Raw genomic sequence first — 20,165 nt, 5'->3', positions numbered from 1 at the left:
CCTATACGTGGGGGGCGAGACCCTGAAACTAATGAGCAAGTGTCACGGCCTCTTCTGGCTGGGATGCCGTCAGACTCGTCACGCTCCCGTGCCTCTCCCTAAGGTCTCATCTGATGGGAACCTGCCCCCGCAAGGGCTGCCGGCGCCTAGTCGCGTGGCCGCGGTGGGCCCCTACATCCAGTCGTCCACGATGCCCCGCGTCCCTTCGAGGCCCGAACTTGTGGTGAAGCCCGCTCTGCCGGATGGCTCCTTGGCCACGCAGGCTCCGGAAGGGCCGCTCAAAGTACACACACTGCCCAACATGCGATCTGGGGCCGCCTCCCAGACTAAAGGTAAAACGGGTCACTTCCAGCTCCTCGCACAGTGTATTCTCCCCGTCCTCACCGTCATTACCCCCAGGTTGGGGTTTTAAAAAAATGTATTTCTCTCCCTTGTTCATGTTTAAATCCTGAGAATCTCCTTGTGGTTTTTGCTAGCGCTGTGATACGTTTCTTAACTCTAAATAATGCAGTTCTGTTTGGGAAATGAGATGAAACATGATATTTCTGCAATGAAGGTAGTTTTGAATTCCTTCTTGGTAATGAGGACATTTTTATCTGATGTTAATAACTCGACCCCTTTTCCTTTTGTGTGAAAACACCGCGTACGTGGTAGTGGTGTCATCTTAACAGAAGGCGAGCCGGTGAGTGCATTCTGCTGATGGGTGGTGCTCGCTGTGCGTACGTGCTTACGCAGGAGACTTTGCTTGCTAGCACTTTGTAGAATGAAGGTGAACCTTCTGGAAGCTCACAGTGACCATAACAGAAGCGCCTTGTGTTAGTGGTCTTGGCGCCGTGTAGTCCTCGGTGTGTGGGGAGGTGCGAGCCAGAGTTTCGGGACAGGAGTTGTAGATGAAGGGAGGCTTGTAGGAGAAGCGGGACGAAAACGTCCTCTTTCAGACCCCTGCAAGAAGAAATAGCAGCCAGTCACTGTCACATGCAGAAGATGGCTAGCTTTACAGTTGTGATTATTTTGCCGTAATTACCAGTGTGAAGCGATAGAGCCACCGGGTCTGGATTTCATTGCAGGAAGAACTGCTTCTGTTTTGTTCCTGTTAGGACAGAGCTAGGGCTTTGACGCTTCCCTATCTGTGTAGAGAAAACCCGCGCAGAGCGCGCCCACCTGTGGGACTGGTCGGCGTCCACATTTCTGCCTTTTTGTTGTGTGTGCGTCACTGGTGCGTAAGATACGCCCTGAAGCCCTTGGTCTGCGAAACTGGAAGTTGTTTTCTGATGATGACAGTGACGGTTTTGTACCAGTAAGAAGCAGGGTATCCTCCCTGGTTCGAGCAGATTTTCTGTTTACTACAATTAATCGTAAATTTGTTTCAGTAAGTTTAAATTAGAAATCTGAAGTCTAATATTTTCTAAGTAAGTTTAACGGGGAAAAAAAAAAAATCTCTTTAATGTGCCGGGTTACCGTGTTTGTTTTCCTGCATTCTAGGCTCTAAAATCCATCCACTCGGCCCCGACTGGAGCCCCCCAAGTGCAGACATTCCTGCGAGCCAAGCCTCTGTGCCTGTGAGCTCGGGGGGTGCCCCTGACCAAGGTGGGGTTCTGTTCTGGCATCTGAGAGGCGCCCTGCACTCTTTCTCTTCTTCTTTTTTTTTTTTTTTAAGATTTATTTATTAGAGAGAGTGTATGAGCGGGAGGGGCAGAGGCAGAGGGAGAGAGAGAATCTCAAGCAGACTCCCTGCTGAGCCCCATGTGGGGCTCGATTGCACAACCATGAGATCATGACCTGAGCCAAAACCAAGGGTCGGATGCTCAACCATCTGTGTCACCCAGGTGTCCCCTCAGTCGTCTTTAGTTTGTTTTCTAGTGTGGTAAACCTGGGGAACAGTGTTCATTTCCAGAACACCTTCGTTTAGCTGCGGAGTTAAAGTTCTCGCATTGTAGCATCCGGGCTATTCTCCAGTGAGCTTAATTAAAAATAGGGAAGCATGTCTTGGGTGCAGGGTTTCAAAGCGATTGAGGAGAGAAAACCTTCTATGTGAAAAAAGAAGTCTTACTATGAATGGCTTGAATGTCCATGTGCTTTTTTTCTGTCTTCAGCTGATGATGGAGAGGTTCCTCTGAGGGAGAAGGAGAAGAAAGTGCGCCCCTTTTCGATGTTTGACACGGTGGACCAGTCTGCCGCCCCGTCCCCCTTTGGGGCTCTGAGGAAAAACCAGAGCAGTGAGGACATCTTGCGGGATGCGCAGGTGCGAAGAATGGCTCAGTTTAACATTCAGTGGTAATTCTGTGTGTGCTCCTTAGGAGAGAGAGGCTGTCGTGTTGAGGGAGAGCAGGGAAAACCAAAGTATTTCTGGAAGATTAGAAAACAGAATTCTGTCATTTTGAATTCTGCAGCTTGAGTGTATTTGTGGTCTCACACCGTATGGGAGAAAGGCTGCCATACTTGCTGTTGGCTCCCATTTTGTGTGATTCTGTGGGAACTAGGAGTGCGCTGAAGCACGTCGTATTTGTGCTACCCAGCGACCTTGTGTCTTCAGAATCTGGAGCCGAGGTTGTGTCAGTAACAATTTGGTGGTGAATCTTCTGTGACCGTTAGGATCCCAGCCTTTGAGCAGTGGGTGATGGCAGCCTGCTCCCCGTTAGGTGTTTTGACCACAGTGCTGTGATGTTCTCGTGAGCGAGGATGATTTTGGGTTATTGGGGCCGTCTGTGAATATGTGAAGTGGCAGTTAAAGTCCCCGAGCGGGCACCCCTGGTTCCCGCGTGGGAGCTGGTGACAGGGAAGAGGCCTCCGGGGCGGGAATCATAGTGCGTTCCTCAGGTTCCTTAATCAAATGTAGTTCAGGGCAGAAACCTACACGTTTTTAATGACTTGAAAACGTAGAGCTGATATTCTCAGCGTACACTTATATTTGCAGAATTCGGTTATCTAGAACATGCTGTGTACCCATTTGGACAGTGTTTTAACTGCTTTGTATGTGTGTGTGTTTCAGGCCGCAAATAAAAATGTGGCTAAAGTACCACCTCCTGTTCCGTCAAAACCAAAACAGATTAATTTGCCTTATTTTGGGCAAACAAATCAGTCAGCATCAGACATGAAGCCGGATGGAAACCCTCAGCAGTTGTCAGCAGCTCTTGTGTCCGTGGGAAACAAACCGAAAACGGGGCAGCAGCAGAGGGTCGTGGTGGCCCCCGGCGCACCCTCGGCTGGCCAGGGCCAGGCCCTGTCTCCAGCTGGGAAGCAAGAGAGCCCCCCCGCCGCCGCCGTCCGGCCCTTCACTCCTCAGCCTTCCAAAGACACCCCTCTCCCGCCCTTGCGAAAACCCCAGACCGTGGCAGCGAGCTCCATATACTCCATGTACACACAGCATCAGGCTCCCGGAAAGAGCTTGCAGCAGGCCGTGCAGAGTGCGCTGACCAAGACACACTCCAGAGGGCCGCACTTCTCGACCGGTGAGCTTCCGGGTCTCGTCTCCACCGGCACTCGAGGCGGCCAAGTCCTGCGCCAGAGCGGTCACCTGTCGGCGAACAGCAAAGCTGACGGATGCTTTTGTTCTAAGGCTTCTTACCTGGGGGCTGAAACAGGTTTCTGCTCAATGCCAAGTAGTAGTAAGCGAACGCCCCAGATGGAGAAAACCTGCGGCGTAGACACAGCCTTCTGCACTGTGGCGGCCGCGTGCCTCTGGCCCCCGCTCCCCGGGAGCTCCTCGTGAGTGAGGCGCTCGCGGTCCTCACCGCGGGGTTCGGTTCACCGGGTGCTCCTGGGGGCGGACGACGGGACAGCTGCCCCATGTGTCTGTAGAGCTCACGCTCTGATGAGGACACAGCTGCTAGTTAGGTATAAAAACCTAGAAAGACTTACAGTCTGGTAATCTTTTAGGTTCTTTTTAAGAGTCATTCGTTTCTAAAACTAGAATCAAGTTCATCCTGTTTTAATTGAATAAGGTTGCTTTTCTGGTCATGAAATCAGCATGTAATTGTGCCCTGAAATGTCCCGCAAGTAACCAGACAACAAAGAATTTACACACGTGCCGCGGCTGAGTGTCGGCTTCAGTGAAGACTGCCTGATGCAGTAATTTGTGATTTGGGTAGTTTTGATAGAATCAGAATGATAAGGGGAATAGTTTCGGTAAATACAAGTGGTTCTTAATAATGTTGTAAGCCAAGTACGATTTCCCCCAGTGATTTAGTTTTGAGACGAGGAAAGAGAGGGCGGTGCATGTTTAGTTTTAATCTAGATGCAGGAAAGATTGCCAGTTTCCATTGCTTTTTTACATTTTCGTATTTTGACATTTTAAGTTTGTATGCTACAGCCGGTGATTTCTTATAGTTACAATAGCAGCGTTTTTCTGCACGGTACATAAAATAATGGTGCACGTTCCCATCAGTGAGGGTTTTCATTCTGTGATAAGTTTACTGTGCGGAGATGGAAGCCTTGCTTTGTCCTTTGTTGTTTTTAAAAATGAGTCGTGTTGCAGGGTGCTGTGTAGTAACTGAAGTTAAAGGAGGCTTTAATTACTGTGCCCTGTGTCTATCACTTGCTGGTTTGATTTAATCCTGATCAGGGCTTTGTTTCCGTTTCCAATCAGTATACGGCAAGCCCGTGATTGCCGCCGCCCAGAGCCAGCAGCAGCACCCGGAGAACGTGTATTCCAGTGGCCAGAGCAAGCCCGGCAGTCCCGAGCCCGACGCGGAGCCCATGTCCTCAGGCCAGGAGAGCCACGAGAACGAACGAATTCCTCGGCCACTCAGCCCGACCAAACTGCTGCCCTTCTTGTCCAACCCCTACCGAAACCAGAGCGACGCCGACCTGGAAGCCTTGCGGAAGAAACTGTCCAACGCGCCGCGGCCGCTCAAGAAACGGAGCTCGATTACGGAGCCAGAGGGTCCGAATGGGCCAAATATCCAGAAACTTCTGTACCAGAGGACCACCATCGCTGCCATGGAGACCATCTCCGTCCCTTCGTATCCGTCCAAGCCGACGTCAGTGGCGGCCGACTCCGAAAGCCCCATAGAAATCCAGAATCCGTATTTACACGTGGAGCCAGAGAAAGAGGCGGTCTCTCTGGTTCCTGAGCCAGTGTCCCCAGAGGACGTGGGGAGCGCCAGTTCCGAGAGCAGTGACACGCCAGCCCTCTCCCCCGGCCTCGATTATGTGCCCGAAGGAGTCCCAGACAGCAGCCCAGATTTCCAGAACAGTGTGGAAGAACCAAGTGCAGAGGCTCCCCATCTGCTGGAAGTGTACCTGGAGGAGTACCCCCCATACCCGCCCCCGCCGTACCCATCTGGGGAGCCAGAAGGGCCGGGAGAAGACTTGGGCAGCATGCGTCCACCCGAAATCACGGGGCAGGTGTCCCTGCCTCCTGTAAGTAACGTGGTGTCTCGTGGTCCTTTCAGGAGCCCCCCTCCCCCCTGAACTTGTCAAAGACTTCCAGGTGGTTGACTCTCAAGACCCAGGGAAATGTGCACATTCTCAGGGCCATTTGCAAAAGATGGTCTGTGTGTGAATTGCCCGTGGTCGCCGACATGTCTACAGTTTTCCTTTTATTTTATGGCCCCCTTAGCGCTCGGTAGATCTCAGAAGTATTATAAGAATTTGGTAGATTCGGGATAAAGAACATCTTTATTATTTAGGAAGAACCCTTCTCTTTGTGAAGAGGCAGAGCTGGGTTCTTACGATACAAAGCACACGCCACTGAGGGCGGTCCTTGCTGGGGAGGCCGGCGAGGCTGGGAAGGGGAAGACCTGGCTCGGAAACTCCCTCACTCGACCAGCTCTGTGAAATCAGGCAGACGGTGCCCTTTTCTCTCCGGTGACGTCACTCTTTCACACTCTTCTTCCCCCCACAGTGACGTGTATCTTTAATGAACTGTTGCGGGGGATCCTCAAACTTCCAACGTTGATAAACTTGGGAGGGTTTGGGACCGATGCGGACAGGACGAGCCTGTTCCTCTCCTACCGTGCAGGGGACCCCTGAGGTGCCCTCCAGCCCCGGCTGCCCTTCCTCCCAGGCTGTGCGTGTGTTGACTTGGGCACACATGCCTTGCGATTGTTATGCCTTTGTTTGCGAGTCTGTCGTGTCCCTTTGAAGTCAGAGAGGATCAAAATCCCAGGGTGTCCTTAAATAAAGTTGACCTTTTCAGGTGTAATTGGCATCACGCTGTTTCTGTAGGATGCCAAACCATGAATTTTAAAGACCAAAGCAAAACTGCATGTTGTAGGGATCTTTTTAAAGTGCTTTATATGTTTGATCCCTTACTGCATCTTTGAGATGTAACGGTGTTCAGAGATAATGATCATCCCGATTTGTTGTGACTGCTGGTTACTGTGGACGTTTGCTTACAAGTTTTATACAGCACGCGCTGGATTCTAGGGGACAAGGCTTAAATGGAGGTTGGCCCTGGAAACGGCGCTGTGTCCTGTCCATCCTGGCTCGGGGCTCTCTCTGGCTGGCGCTGACCTTGGGGGAAGGAGAGACGAATCACACCTGTGTTTGCTGTGTCCCCTCCTTTGGTCGTCAAGTCCAAATGATTCACGCTTCCAGGGACAGGAGACTGTGGGTCCAGTGTCTTCCTGGTCTGGCTTCGAGTGGGACCGAAGCGCGTGTGTTGGGCCTGTTGGCGAGCGTGTGCAGGGCCCCTGCCTGTGAATGGCCACATAACGTTTACACTTCTTGTTTCCAAGAAACAACAGCAGTTGAGTTGTCGCACGTTTGTGAAATGGAGCGACGGCCACTTGATGTTTTCTAAACCTCGGTAGTTTTCCGCTTCCGAAATAAAATAAGGACCAGGCTGCGTAGCACAGTGTGCCCCAGGAAACGTTTCCATTTTGTTGGGCACGTGTAGGAAACTTACTCGATGGGTTGTTAGATCAGTTTTAACAGTTTTGCTGTAATAGTCGAAGGGCTTGACTAATTTGCTTGTGGATCTTGGAGGATAGTCAAATTCTGACTATAAGATAGGGGTAGTATTTGAAGACTGGAAGGGTTTCTCGTTAGTGTACCTAGACAGGCTGATAATATGTATTGTTCCCGTAATTATGGGCTTTCCCCCGAGGAAGGTGGTTGAAAGGAAGGTATTTGGAGAAGCCAGCTGACTTGGATTTAAATCCCAGCTCTGGTGTTCCTGGCTGGGTGCCTTAACTTCCCTATCTGTAGAATGGGCTCACAGGGTTTCTGTGAGGAGTCCACGAGTGCATTAAACATTAGCCACGATAACTCTGAGTGTGCCTTTGCCTGGATTAATTGTGTGAGTTTTGCCAACCTTGATCAGATAGGGAATTGAAGACCAGTCTCGGCTGATTTTACGCCCCACAGAAGGCCAGCTGTGGTGTCACTCCCACGTGACCTCACGGCGTGTGTGTTCAGTAAGCTGCGTATTGTGGTTTAGCTGCATCTCTGGGTAACGTTGCATGTCAATAAAATGTGCTGATAGAGATTTTTAAATGTCCTTTTATTTCCGCAGCTGAGATGATGCTCCTCCTCTTCCCGAGGTCTGCTCGCTGCCATCGGGGTTTTTACATCCTGCCTCTCTTCCACAGGGCAAAAGGACAAACTTGCGTAAAACTGGTTCGGAAAGGATCGCCCATGGGATGAGGGTGAAGTTCAACCCCCTTGCTTTACTTCTAGATTCGTCTTTGGAGGGAGAATTTGACCTTGTACAGAGAATTATTTATGAGGTATGATTGGATTCGTAGATTCTTGAATACAACGTTCCTCTGCTTAGGAAGCTCCTCTAGGGGGGGTGGGGGTGAGGTGTGGAGGGAGAGATGCGGAGGGAGGGAGGGAAGGGGAGGGAGGCAGGGACGGGGAGCGCGCTCACACAGGCTCACACAGGCTCACACACGGGGCTGCGCTGAGGTGACTGTGGGGTTTGGGGTGACGTGGAAGTGCGGTTTTCCCCAGGGTTCCTCCCGAGTACTTTTCTGTCCGGGGAGACGGTTCCCCTCTGTTTATAGCTGCTTCTGGGTGGACGCAGACTTGCAGTGTTAGGTTGCACATGTGGTCCCTATTTTCAGAAGCGTACTATTTAAAATATTCTTAGCTGACCTTTTTTCCTTTCTATGGCAAATACACCTTCTCCTCAGACACTAATTTGCGGTAGGGGCCGGAGGGTAACTAACCAAAAATAGTTCCCAGCACCTCTTCATTTTTAAGACCTTTTTACAGTGAGCGCCTACTTAACGTGGCTATTCCGGCGGTTTTACTTCTAGACTTGAGGTTGGTGTAGTCGTCTTGGCTTCTGGAGGTTTTAATTACAACTAAAAAAAAAACAACAACAACCCACAGGAGCCTGTTTTTGTTCCCTTGATCCTGAAGAGCAAGGTGATAGTGACCTGAGCAGTGACGGTCCCCCTTGGTCTTGATGTCACAGGTTGACGACCCGAGCCTGCCCAATGACGAGGGCATCACGGCTTTGCACAACGCTGTGTGTGCGGGCCACACGGAAATCGTTAAGTTCCTGGTGCAGTTTGGTGTGAACGTCAATGCCGCAGACAGTGACGGATGGTAAGTCCCCGGCGCCCATGTGTGTCCCCGTGTGACACTCCTCTCGCTCCCATTCTGGAAGCATGCGCAGTTTTATAAAGTATCGTAGTCGAGTGATAAGGAGATGTCACCAGGTGTCACAGACATAGCCGAGTTGGCAAGTTTGAGAGATGCTGGGTCAAGCCCGGTTCTGCGAGCCCGGTGACACCTGTCTTCAGTACGCTGATGTCCACGGTGCGTCTGCAAGAGGGAAGCAGAGTTTATAGCCTTTCCCAAGTGTCTTTGACCATGGAATCCATTTTTCATGGAGCGTTCTATGGAACGGTTATGTGCATAAGATACAGGACACATTGTTATAAATGACGAGTAGTCTTCATAGGACAATGGATTATTATTACACACTGAAACAAGGTCACGCCCGATAACTGTAACAGAACAGAGAGTAAATTTTGTAATTTTTTTCTTTTTAAAGAAAGTATAAATTTATAATATGCTATTTCTTTGGAAGAATACAAAAAAACTTTTTTATATGTACAATTTCTTAAAGGTAAACAGCCATTTTTTAATCTAGTCCCTTCAAATTTACATATATGTATATTTTGTAGCCTAATTTTTTGGTTTAACTTTATAATTTAAGGAAAACAAATTCTTTTTTTAAAGTAAGCTTTGTACCCAGCATGGGGCTCGAACTCGTGACCCCAAGATCAAGAGTTGCACACTCCCCTGACTGAGGCAGCCGGGCGCCCCCAAAACAAATTCTTAATGTGTCATCGTGTCTTTGTTTCCCTATTATTAGCAGTTTAGATTATATGTAATTTTTCACTATTAGAAAAGCCGTGCACTTAAAAAATCTGCAGTGATCTTTACCAGTCTTTGGCCGGCAGTGTTCTGGGGTGCAGGATGGGGAATACGTGATTTTGGAGACTCTACACGTGAGAGGAATGGGATGATGAGGGGAGGGACGAGAAGGGTGAATACATGCAGTCTGTGCGATCGGGCCTGGGTCTCACGCCGCGGTCCTTCTGTGAGCTGCACGCAGGCTCCTCTTCCTCCTTCGTGAGTCTGGGGTCGCTTAGAGCATGCGGTAAACGTGTGAGCGGCTGGAGGGACTCTCCGTAAGGCCATCAGTAAGTTCCCGCCGGCCGGCGGCCTAACAAACTGAAATGTGCATATTTCACAGTCGCTTTTCTGGTCTGCATTGAATTGACAAAGCTTTACTCAATCAAAATTCAGTTTGGACCCTACAAACTGTTAGGTTAAGGCAGTTTTCTGTGTGCGACCCAATTCCCTCTTTAGTGGGACCGGGGAGGGAGTACGGCCGTGCACCTGTTTCGGGTGAGGCCTGTGCCGTCAAGACTGCTGCGCCCTCCACGCTGCCCGGGACACGGGGCAGGTGCTCCAGAACATCTCGCCCCGTTTAGGCCATTGCACGCATCTCACGTCCTTGCACTCAGTCCATGATTCCTCTCGCCCTCCGTGCTGCCCCGTGCAGCGCCCAGGGTGGCCCGTCCTCGACTGGTCCTCCCTGCCCTCCTCCCATGGGCTCAGGGATCCGTGTGTTACCGATTGGTTTTCAGCAGAAGGGCCCAGACAGTACACCTCGGAGTGGTCCCCACGGGCGGCCGGGCCGCAGGTGTCGCGTGCGGGGAGACCTGTAGCCTGCTGTGTGTCGCTCCACAGGACCCCGCTGCACTGCGCGGCCTCCTGCAACAACGTGCAGGTGTGTAAGTTCCTGGTGGAGTCCGGAGCCGCCGTGTTCGCCGCGACCTACAGCGACCTGCAGACCGCCGCAGACAAGTGTGAGGAGATGGAGGAGGGCTACAGCCAGTGCTCACAGTTCCTTTACGGTTTGTAACCACCACACGCCAGCGCGCTGATGACGGCGCGGGTCTGCCCTCTGTGTCTGGGGTACGGTTTGCTCAGTGTTTCAACATCAGGAAACGTTTTTGTGTTGTGCGCAGTCCTGGGCACTGAGAACAGGGCAGCCTCAATGCCCCAGATGAATGCAGCGCTTGTGCGTGGGCCTCCGAGCGGCCCTGCTGGGGACGGCCTGAGCTGGCCACCCGCCCCGCGGCCCCTGTCCCCGTGCGGGCCTGAGACCGGGCCCCCGCGAGTGGAACCCCCTTCCATGGCGGACCCGGGATTTCCCACTGGATCAGACTTGTCATAAAGTAAAGGAAGGGCAGCACCTGTTTCAGAGCTGATTTTTGGCTCTTTTGTTGTCTTCATTTTGCGTTTATGATTCCAAGGGAGAACATCAGCTCTGATCCTAGAGAACAAGGGACTTGAGGTGTCAGATGGGCGTCATGTCAGGTCGCGTTTCTGGTCACGACCCTTACAAGTTGAGGTTAACTCTTCCTAGCTGGGCTGGAGCGGAATTGAGGAGAGGCGGTGAGCAGGTGCCAGGACGCCGTTCTGCTCACGCTCTGGGAAGCTGCTCCGCCTGGCGGTGGGAGGGCACGAGGCTGGTGAGCCTGCGTCCCCGCGTGGCTGCGTCCCGGCTCTCGGGCTGCTCTCAGGCTCCGGGCCGGCCGGTGCGGTGACCTCGCAGCTCTTAACGCTCACTGTGGGCACTGAGGGTGACCGCTCATTCCTGTACTGATCTCTGGATCGGGGGTAATTTTGATAGACTGACATTTTACTATTAAGATATTAATATATACTTTGTCATATGAGCAGTATTGGCCATCTTGAGCTTTACTTAATTATGGAGCATGATCTTTAAAAACAGTAGGGACATCTGATCGGAGGCTTTACTTTATGGAACGTATCATGGACTCCAAGAAAGCGTGTCTCTGCCGTAGATGTTGAAATGGCAATGGCCTGGCTTCTCCCTGGTCTGGTCTGGGGGCCCCGCCCCGACGTGGGCCCTCACACCTGTGGCAGCTGCGACCTTGACCTTGAATGTTCTCTTCCTCACGTTTATCATTCCTTGCTTTTTAAAAATCCCTGTATCACCTGGGAATGAATCCTGTAACCCCTGGGTTTGCCGTTTCTGGGAAGTAAGTCACGCTGTGATTCTCTGGCTTGCGTTTCCGTTCACGGTCGTTCTGGAGCCTCCTCTGTGTGGTGACACTGGTTCTTGCTGTCTGCCCCGCTTACGGCTGCGTCTGCCGTGTCTGTCCTTCCATTCTACCTTGAGCATCGGGGCGCGCGTTCACTCGCAGTTACAGACTGTCCACCCAGAGGGGCACTTGGTCCCAGGGACACACGCCTAGTTCCTTTCCCGCCATGTCCCCCTCTGGCCCCTGCTGGACGTGGGGTGAGAGCCCGCGGGGCTTCAGGTCGCTTACCCAGTGACCCATGATACCAAGCATGTGTTCAGACCCCTCAAAAAGAATTTTAAACTCTTAGTTCGGTGAATAGCAGAGTAAGGAGAAATTTTCTTCCATTCTTGATGACTTCTTGGAAATGAGAATGAAGTTGTTTTTTTTTTTCAAGTTGAAAAAAAAAATGTTTATTGTCTAGAAATATATATAAAAAAAATTCCCCACAAAAGATGCTATTCTCTCATTTCCCCATCTTCTTCTTCTTCTTCAACACCCCTGATATAAAGGACATTATTACACCTTATTAAAACTTCACCCAAATGTCCAGACAATGCTCCATCTATGTATTCTTCTGTGTTTGCAAGCTGCATGTTCATATAACCATCTACAGATACCAGGTACCCTTTGTACTCCATTCCCCACTTAAGTTTCACCATTACTGGCTTTCCTGTTAATCCATTCAGGAAAGGTTTGGGATTGAGAGGCAAACTCATGGTGACTACAAGCAAATGATGCAGGAAACTCGCCGCCGACCCAGGTGTAGTCCGTCCCTCGTGACTGGCGTAGCTCCCGCCGGGCGCGAATCGCGGAGCTTCCAGAGAAAATCTGAAGTTGTTTTTTTATTAGAATATGATTTTCTAATTCTGACCAAATATCTTTTAATTAGTATTTTACAGTTATTCAGGTTTGCCCAGAGTAATCTCGCTGACATTTTGGAGAGCTGTTGTTTGAGCAAACCACAGTGCCATTTCTCCCCTGCCCCTTCCCTGCTCCCACTCTAGCCTGGTGGAGTCCGAGTTCGCTCAGGGTGTCACCCTTATGGGGCTCACGGTCACAGGGAAGTTGGAAGTGTAAGCATCCCCATTAGTAGAAGCCTGACCCTTAGTCGGCAGAGCCTCTGATGGAAAAGAGCAGCTCCGTGTCTTGTGTCAGTTTTGCCCAGAGCTCCATTGTGGTAACTGATAGACGAATAATAAGTTCATAATTACATTCAGTGTCCACAAGAAGTTGAAAAATCTGACTATTTCAGGGCAAGCTGACACTTTCCTGCCTTTTCTAAACTGGTAAAGGTGAAAACAGTAACCAGCTCTGGAGTGCTTGGACCTCCTGACCTGCCTAACCCTTCTGGCCCACAGCCCACTGCGCACCCACCCCCTCGCTCGCCCTGTGCCCGCCTGGCCCCGTGCCCGCCCCCTGCCCTCACCCTGTGCCCACCCTGCACTCGCCCTGTGCCTGCCCTGTGCCCGCCCCGCATCTGCCCCTACACTGTGCTCACCCTGCCCCCCACACTCGCCCTGCACTTGCCCCCGTGCCCCCCCCACGCCCGCCCCTGCACTCGCCCTGTGCCCACCTGGCGCTCGCCCCGTGCCTGCCCTGTGCCCGCCCTGCATCTGCCCCTACACTGTGCTTGCCCCGCCCCAACACTCGCCCTGCACTTGCCCTGTGCCCGCCCCCGTGCCCGCCCCTGCGCTCGCCGTGCCTGCCCTACCCCCGTGCCCGCCCTGCACCCACCCCGCGCCTGCTCCATGCCTGCCCCGCGCCTGCCCTGTGCCGGTGAGGGGAGAGTGGAGGAGTGCAAAGTAGGGCTGAACATGCAAGTCTGTCACTACAGTGAAAGTGGACGTTTGTGGGTTTCTGTATCTTCTAGTATTTGGATCTTCATGACTTTAGACTTGACTCTGTATCATGTCTGAAATATTTCCGCATTCTAACGTATCTTACAACTTTCTCCCTCTCCCTTTCCCCACTTGGAAATGGGCAGGGCCTGCTCAGTAGACACTGTTGTTGCGGCTGCTGTAGGTTCCAGGTCAAGAGTCCCCCGGTCCCCACGCTCAGGGCGGCTGGAATTCGACAGGCAGAGCACTCACTCTTCTAATAGCCTGGACAGTTCATTTTTATTCCTGGGCTTGCAGGAGTTTCTGTACTAAGACTAGTTTCTGAGCTGCCTTAGAGAGGCTCGCCTAGACTAACGTGTCTCGTAGGACATCCCCCCCGGCTTTGTTCACGGGGTGCTTCGTGTGGTATTTTCAGCTTCCCTGCGCCTGCCCGGTTCCCCTCCTTTGGCTCTGTGGAGCCGAGGGTTGGAAGAGTGGACAGTCTGAGTCATGTGTCCTGTGTGGTTTCTTCCTGTCATTTCAGGGGTTCAGGAGAAAATGGGCATCATGAACAAAGGAGTCCTTTATGCGCTCTGGGATTATGAGCCTCAGAATGGTGACGAGCTGCCCATGCGAGAGGGGGACTGCATGACTGTCATCCGCCGGGAGGACGAGGAGGAGACCGAGTGGTGGTGGGCACGCCTGCACGACCAGGAGGGCTACGTGCCGCGCAACCTGCTGGGGGTAAGTTACGTGGGCCGCCGGCGCTTCTGGGCGAGCCGGGCCGTGCGGGAGCGCGCTGTGTCCGGCCGGGCTCGCTGCCGCCGACCGCCCTTTGCTCGCGCCCGTGGGAGGTCAGAGTTCGGGCCGTAGGGGAGGGTCCACATGCATGCCTGCTACCGCCGGAGGTCGGGGCCCTGCTGCATCCAGGCAGCGTCAGGTGTGCGCGTACCTTTGGCTACAAATGAGGATCCGCGGAGCCGGCGCGCAGAGCCTTCCCTCCGGCTCGGGAAAGCAGTCCAGGCGTGTGAGCCCATGTAGGCCGGCGGCCCTGCTGCATCCGGACAGAGGGCCGGCTGTGCTCGGCACGGGGCTCTCGGGAGCGTTTGCAGGGAGGAGGCGAGGAGGGTAGGCCGAGGGCAGGGAGGGGAGTGATGTCCTGTGTGCGCAGGGCCTGAGAGGAGAGTCTAAACCAGAAGAGCTGGGGTGGGGGGGGCGGTGGTCAGCACCGTGGCTCCCGCCTCCGCCTCTGCGCGCTCACTGCTGGGCAACAGGGGCGCGGCCGGCAGGCGCGGGGAACACTGCCTCCCGAGACCGCTGGGGTGTCTGCCGGTCGGCTCCCGTCAGACCCATGGTCTGTGTGGCCGGAGCTGCTCTGGGGTCGAGGCTGCCAGCCCGGTTCCTTGTGCGAATGCGCGGTGGCGGGGCCGCAGTGCTTTCCATGGCGTGTCCCGGGTGTGGGGACCTGGCGTCTCCTCCTGACCCTCCTTGTCCGTTCTTGTGTCTCGCGCGTCCAGACTGCTGCCCCCGGTTGCACGGGTCCTTGTTAGTCAATCTTTGGGGCTTAGTATCCGCTGCTGTGGTCTTAATGAAAATTACCAAGAATGGATGAAAGTCAAAGAGCACTGAGCCATGGAGCCCCTGAAGCTTCCCAGCGCCCCAAACACCAGCAGCTCGCACTCGTTCTAGTTTCTTACCTGGGAAAACCTCTTCCAAGTGCCTGCTGATCGGAGTCTTTAGTTTTACTTTTCTAAAAAAGAGGTCCTGTGACTCATGAACCGAGAATCCTCACTTGCCCTGGGTGTGGAGGCACTTGGCCTCAGCGCGCGGGGCCCTCAGGAAGCTCTGACATCAGCAGACCAGACCCAAGATTTTCATGTTGATCTGGCGTTTAAATATTCTTAGCCTTTTGGAAATCTCTTTGGGGTAGAAGTGGCCTCTCAGTAACTTTTTTGGGTTTCCTTGGAGGTTCAAAAAATGGAAATCATATAAATGTTGAGCTTTTAATCAGAGGCTCAGATGGGAGCCTGGAAGATTGTATTGACTACTGATCTTTTCTCAAGAAAACAATCTTTTGTATAATGTTGATCCACCAGTTAGTTTTTCAGTTTTGGCTGGAAGTCTGAGTCTCCCTTCTTACAGTGAACCTTGTTCCTTTTGTCTACGCAGCAGGAGGACGAGGAGGCTTTGTGTAGTTTGCCAGTTGAACTGCTAGTTTGACTCGCTCTTGGCTTCTAGACTGCAGATCTTCCGACCTTCACAGGCTCCTCTCCACCTCTTGTTATGGAAAACACAAAACCACAAAAGTCCACAAACAAAAAACTCCACTTGACCCTCCCTTAAATTGGTACCTTTTAGTCTGTGGCATTTCGTGGCTGACAGTCTCAGGTCCCACGAGAGTGGTCGTTGGGCTGTTATAAGTGAAGTTGAAAGACCCCAGAGCACGCGGTGCTGCAGACCACCTCCCGCCGTCACAGGCTGAGCCCACGGGCCAGGGCTTAGCGCCATCATGCCTTTTCACGTCTGTGCGCCACAGTGTTGTGCCTGGTGGGGAACCCCTGTGGCCTTCGCACAGGAGTTGCTGAATGTGAATCTTTGTGCCCTCAGGCAGCTCTGGGCGCCTCATGTGGCAGAAAGAGTCCTTTCCTTAGTTCCTCTCCTGTGACACCAGCCACCTGCCCATTACACTCCTGCGTGTCTGTCTCTACAGCGTGTAAACCGTTTTTCTGTTATCTTGCAGCTCTACCCAAGAATTAAACCAAGGCAAAGGAGCTTGGCCTGAAATTTCACAGAATTTTTGTGTCTGAATAATTAATCTTTGTTATCACTAAGAAGAAGTAATGTGATTGTTTTTGGCAAAAATTTCAGAAGACTGACTTTAATGACAACGTAACTTGAAAGCAGTGCAGAATGTCCTCTGGAAGAAAATGAAGGATTGGGGATTTGCTATCCGTGGGGGACATTCAGCGTGATGGACTGGAACTTAGAAGTCAGCTGATCACACTGTTGGGGAACAGTGTTTACGGAGCACTTGGGAAGATGAAAAGTGACCGTCCTGGTTTTCTCCAGAAATAGGGCCATTCGTTGGGCTCCTGGGAAGTTGGCTTCATGTCCTGCTTGGTTGGTGTTTGTCCGCATCTCCCCTGCCCCAGCCAGAAAGGCCCAGTGCCACCGAGGCAGCACCTCTGCCTGTCCCCCCCTCAGGTCCCAGGGGACCCAGGGGACTCGGGTGCCCCGCGCACGGATGTTGTTGGTGAAGAACTAACTGTTGGTCCGTTGTCGGCAATCCCTTTATGATGGGAGTTCTTCAGAATTACACATATGTTTGAGATATTGGAACCAAGCTGTAGCACAGCTAATTAGAGTTAGAACTTTGTTTTTAGGATGAATTTGAATCTATATTTATTGTCTTTTGTATCTTGGAAATTGGAGACTTGCTATATAGACTTACCCATGATATTTGTCAAGATCATAGTTGACTTTAAAAACAATTGTAATAAAATTAAACTTTTTGACTCCAAAGCTTTTTACTCGTTTTAGTTTTTTGTCATTAAAAGCCTTGTTTAAAGTTCATAAGCCGTTGGTCGGCTTACCCAGTGGGAAAACAGTATTTCTTTACCAGCCATGTGATTACATGGAAGAAGTGTTTTCTTGCTTACAGAAAACTCGGTTTTGTAATTGGTGAGTTTTGTGGTGGCCCTTGGTAGAGAACCATGGGGACGGAGGGTCTCACCATCCCTCAGCCTCTGTGAGACAGTCTTATCCTGGTCTACACTGTCCACACTCATTTGTGGGATGAAAACATACATAGACGGAGTCTCTGCATTGGTTTTTAATATGTTACCAAGTTTGTGAATGGCTTTGGAACCCACTCTGCTTAATGGAACTATTTTCAGTTAATATAAGCCACAAATGAAGAACGAGTGCTCACTTGTCGTTATATGTTTTTATGAGCACCTAAATTACAGCATGAATGAATGAAAGAACATCCCACGCTCATCTGAATAATGGAGAAATAGGGACAACTGAGCTAGCAGTCGGAAGACATGTGTGGTGGAGAGAATTCTGAGGATGCTCCCCGTCTTCCTGCCTCTGGGGTGACAGTGTTCGGAGGTGGGGCCTCCGGGAGTTGAGGAGGCGTGCATGATGTCAGGTAGAGCCCCCCCCTCCTTCATGCCCTTGGAGGAGGAAGAGGCCACGGCCCTCCCCTCTGCCACGTGCGGACATTGCAAGAAGATGGCCATCTGCTCTCTGGGTAGGGTCCTTGCCATACGGCACGTCGGCTGCACCCTGATCTCGGACCCACAGCCTCCAAAGCTGAGAGGTGGGTGTGTGTTGTGTGAGCCCCCAGGCCGTGGGGTTTTGTTCTGGAGCAGAGCAGACTAGGAGTCCTGGTTACCCGGCCAGACACTGACCTAGGTGCTTCTGTGAGGGAATTTTCCCATCAGCTGACCTGGGGACAGGGAGGTCACTCTGGGCTGCCAAGTGGGTGCAGGAGAGGTGTGAGGTGCAAGGGGCTCAGCCCACCACTGCCCGCCCGAGGAGAAAGGGGTCCCATGCCAGGGAAGATGGAAAGCCCCTGCTGACAGCTGGGAACCCTCCCTTGGGTCTCTGCTGGGACTGGCCAGTCCCATGGGACCATGAGGTGATGGGTGTTTGGTGTTTTGTTTTTTGTTTTTTTTTAAGATTTTATTTTTAAGTAATCTCTATTCAGTGTGGGGCTTGAACTCATGACCCCGAGATGAAGAGTCGCACGCTCCTTTCATTGAGCCAGCCAGGCCCTGGGAGGATGGGTGTTTAAGCCGCTAAGCAATAGGCATCAAGTACGACGGGGCCTCTGGGCCTGGTCTGGCTCTTACCCACCGGCTGCGCGACCCTGCCTGGGACACGCAGTTCAGCGTCACCTCTGCACACCTCGGTGTGGAGGGGCCCATGCCAGGTACTGTACGTGGAGGTGCCGGGAAATCGTAAAGAGTCGCTCAGATGTACGGGACAGACGACGTGAAAATTAGGAGAACGTGATCATCCGTTGGCTTCGCCCTAAACGGAGAACATTTGCTTGTATTCTTCCTCTTTGTTTTTTCCTTATCATCAGAGCATTCTTGCATCAGAGGTTCTCGTAGAAATATCTGCAAGTACAGGGAAGGGTCGTGGAGCAGAGTCGCGGAGCCGGGGTCACGGAGCCGGGGTCGTGGAGTGGGGGTGGGGTGCTACTGGGACCGCCCGCAGCGTGTCGGGTCAGTGTCCCGGCCACGGGTTTCTGTGCAGGGGTTGAGAGCGCACAGCTTCAGTGGCTGTGGTGTTGTGCACGTGAGGTTTGCTCAGGAGCACGATTTCCGATGGCTGTGTGATACCACGCATGTGAGGGACTCCGGTCTGACCCGGGCGTGTGCTGGTCCCCAGTTCCCAGAGTGACACCCATGAGGCATCTTCGTGGTGGCATTTCTAGATTTTTGAAGAAGGGGGGAGTAGGGCAGCTGGTGGGTGGGCCCTGCTGCAGAGGGGCTTCTCGTGGGGGTGGAGGGGGACACATGGAGGACGGGCAGAGGGCAGAGGTCACTGTGTCAAAGGCACAAAAAATTGGGAAGATGCTGCTGGTTCTCCTTCATAGGTCTGGGCACTGGGAGGTAGGCGGTGGCCAGAGGAAGCAGCAGGGCCCAGGTGGCTGTGGGAGGGGAAGGTGGGGGGAGCGAGGGAGAGGGGAGGGAGGAGGAGGAGGAGGAGGGAAGGGGGGAGGAGAAAGGAGAGGAGGGAGAGGGGAGAGGGGGGAGGAGGGGAGGAGGAGGAAGGAGGAGGGCGGGGGTGAGGGGGGAAGAGGGGTAAGGGGGGGGAGAGAAGGGAAGAGACAGGAGAGGAGGGAAAGGAGGGAGAGGGGCTGCCAGGAGGAGGGCATGTTCCATGGGGAAGAAGGGGCCTGCGCTCAGAGTGCTGGGATGCAGCGTGCAGGGAGAAGTGCAGAGAGCCTGTGTGCCCAGCACAGAGACTTGGGGGCCTTGAGCTGGAGCCACTTCCAGTGGGGTCCGACGGCGGGGGGCGGGGTCCGAGGGCGGAGGCGGGGTCCAGAGGGGGCGGGGCTGGCGCACAGGCTGATTTCTCCCTGTGAAATAGGCGCTGGCGAGGGCTGCACTGTGGGGAGAACCCCAGGAACTTGCTAATTCTCCCTTTGTCCTTCTGTGCCGAGGGAAGCATAGACCTTCCCTGTTTGTCTCCATTATTTCCTCGGCTGGGACTGGACCAGTGCCAGGTGAGCGGTGAACCGGGTCAGCCCAGCAGGTGCAGAGGGGCAGAGTCTGCCCCGCAAACGCGGGTTTGCCGGGGCCTCTGCACTCCCAGTGCGCCTGGCCTCGAAGCCCCCACCCCGAGCCCTGAGCCCGAGCCCCTGCTGCTGAGTGGAGGACACTCCCCACCCCTCCCACCCTCCCCTCCGCCCACAGGTAGGGCCTATGCCTCCCAGCCAAGCCCGGGAGATGCACCTGCCCGTCCCTCCCTATCCCGCGCCTCTCCGTGTTGTAGGGCTCTCCCAGGGGTCACCGCCTGCAGGCCCGGGGACTTCTGTGCCTGTCCTGCTGGCCCCACCTGGTCTCCACGCCCGCAGGCCTGCCTGGGCCTCCTCAGGGGAGACCAGAAGCAGATTAGAGTGGCACCTACTCTGTGGCCACTTAGGAACTTCCTAATTGGATTAAGAAATCGTATCGTTGTGCAGGAAAGGGGAGCTAAGCAGCCTTTTCCTGTCCAGAGGGGAATTCAGAGGTAGTAGGCTGTGACCAGTGTGTGCACGAACCGCCGCTGGACCCTCCAGAAGGACAGCACTGGGCAGGAC

At 53.1% G+C, this 20,165-nt stretch overlaps 2 protein-coding genes across 6 annotated transcripts in view; one reads left to right on the top strand and one right to left on the bottom strand.

Annotated features, from left to right (window-relative positions):
* TP53BP2 (tumor protein p53 binding protein 2) overlaps nucleotides 1–16,867 on the top strand; it is a 55,495-nt gene extending 38,628 nt beyond the window's left edge. For 4 of the 5 annotated variants that reach the window (XM_036118907.2, XM_078077822.1, XM_078077823.1 and 1 more), the window contains 10 exons: nucleotides 104–332; nucleotides 1,483–1,587; nucleotides 2,094–2,242; nucleotides 2,990–3,449; nucleotides 4,586–5,361; nucleotides 7,536–7,673; nucleotides 8,369–8,502; nucleotides 10,162–10,328; nucleotides 13,890–14,089; nucleotides 16,086–16,867. In XM_036118907.2, the coding sequence (XP_035974800.2) occupies nucleotides 104–332; nucleotides 1,483–1,587; nucleotides 2,094–2,242; nucleotides 2,990–3,449; nucleotides 4,586–5,361; nucleotides 7,536–7,673; nucleotides 8,369–8,502; nucleotides 10,162–10,328; nucleotides 13,890–14,089; nucleotides 16,086–16,127 (2,400 nt within the window). In that variant the 3' untranslated portion in view covers nucleotides 16,128–16,867. The remainder of the gene's footprint in view (nucleotides 1–103; nucleotides 333–1,482; nucleotides 1,588–2,093; nucleotides 2,243–2,989; nucleotides 3,450–4,585; nucleotides 5,362–7,535; nucleotides 7,674–8,368; nucleotides 8,503–10,161; nucleotides 10,329–13,889; nucleotides 14,090–16,085) is intronic. The other variant, XM_036118909.2, reaches the window with a different exon arrangement.
* LOC118552465 (small nuclear ribonucleoprotein F) lies at nucleotides 11,926–12,349 on the bottom strand. Its single transcript, XM_036118910.2, has one exon. It carries the CDS (start codon nucleotides 12,242–12,244, stop codon nucleotides 11,984–11,986), a length of 261 nt encoding a protein of 86 aa, XP_035974803.1. The 5' UTR covers nucleotides 12,245–12,349; the 3' UTR covers nucleotides 11,926–11,983.
* Nucleotides 16,868–20,165: the final 3,298 nt, after the last annotated feature.

The sequence above is a fragment of the Halichoerus grypus genome, chromosome 7 (assembly GCF_964656455.1).
Source record: "Halichoerus grypus chromosome 7, mHalGry1.hap1.1, whole genome shotgun sequence".
In the NCBI taxonomy this organism is placed as follows: Eukaryota; Metazoa; Chordata; class Mammalia; order Carnivora; family Phocidae; genus Halichoerus; species Halichoerus grypus.
This window is presented reverse-complemented; position numbering and strand designations above follow the sequence as displayed.

Bases quoted from the DNA above. Each gene is read 5' to 3' on its own strand.
- LOC118552465 (XM_036118910.2), bottom strand. From the start codon at position 12,244: ATGAGTTTGCCTCTCAATCCCAAACCTTTCCTGAATGGATTAACAGGA.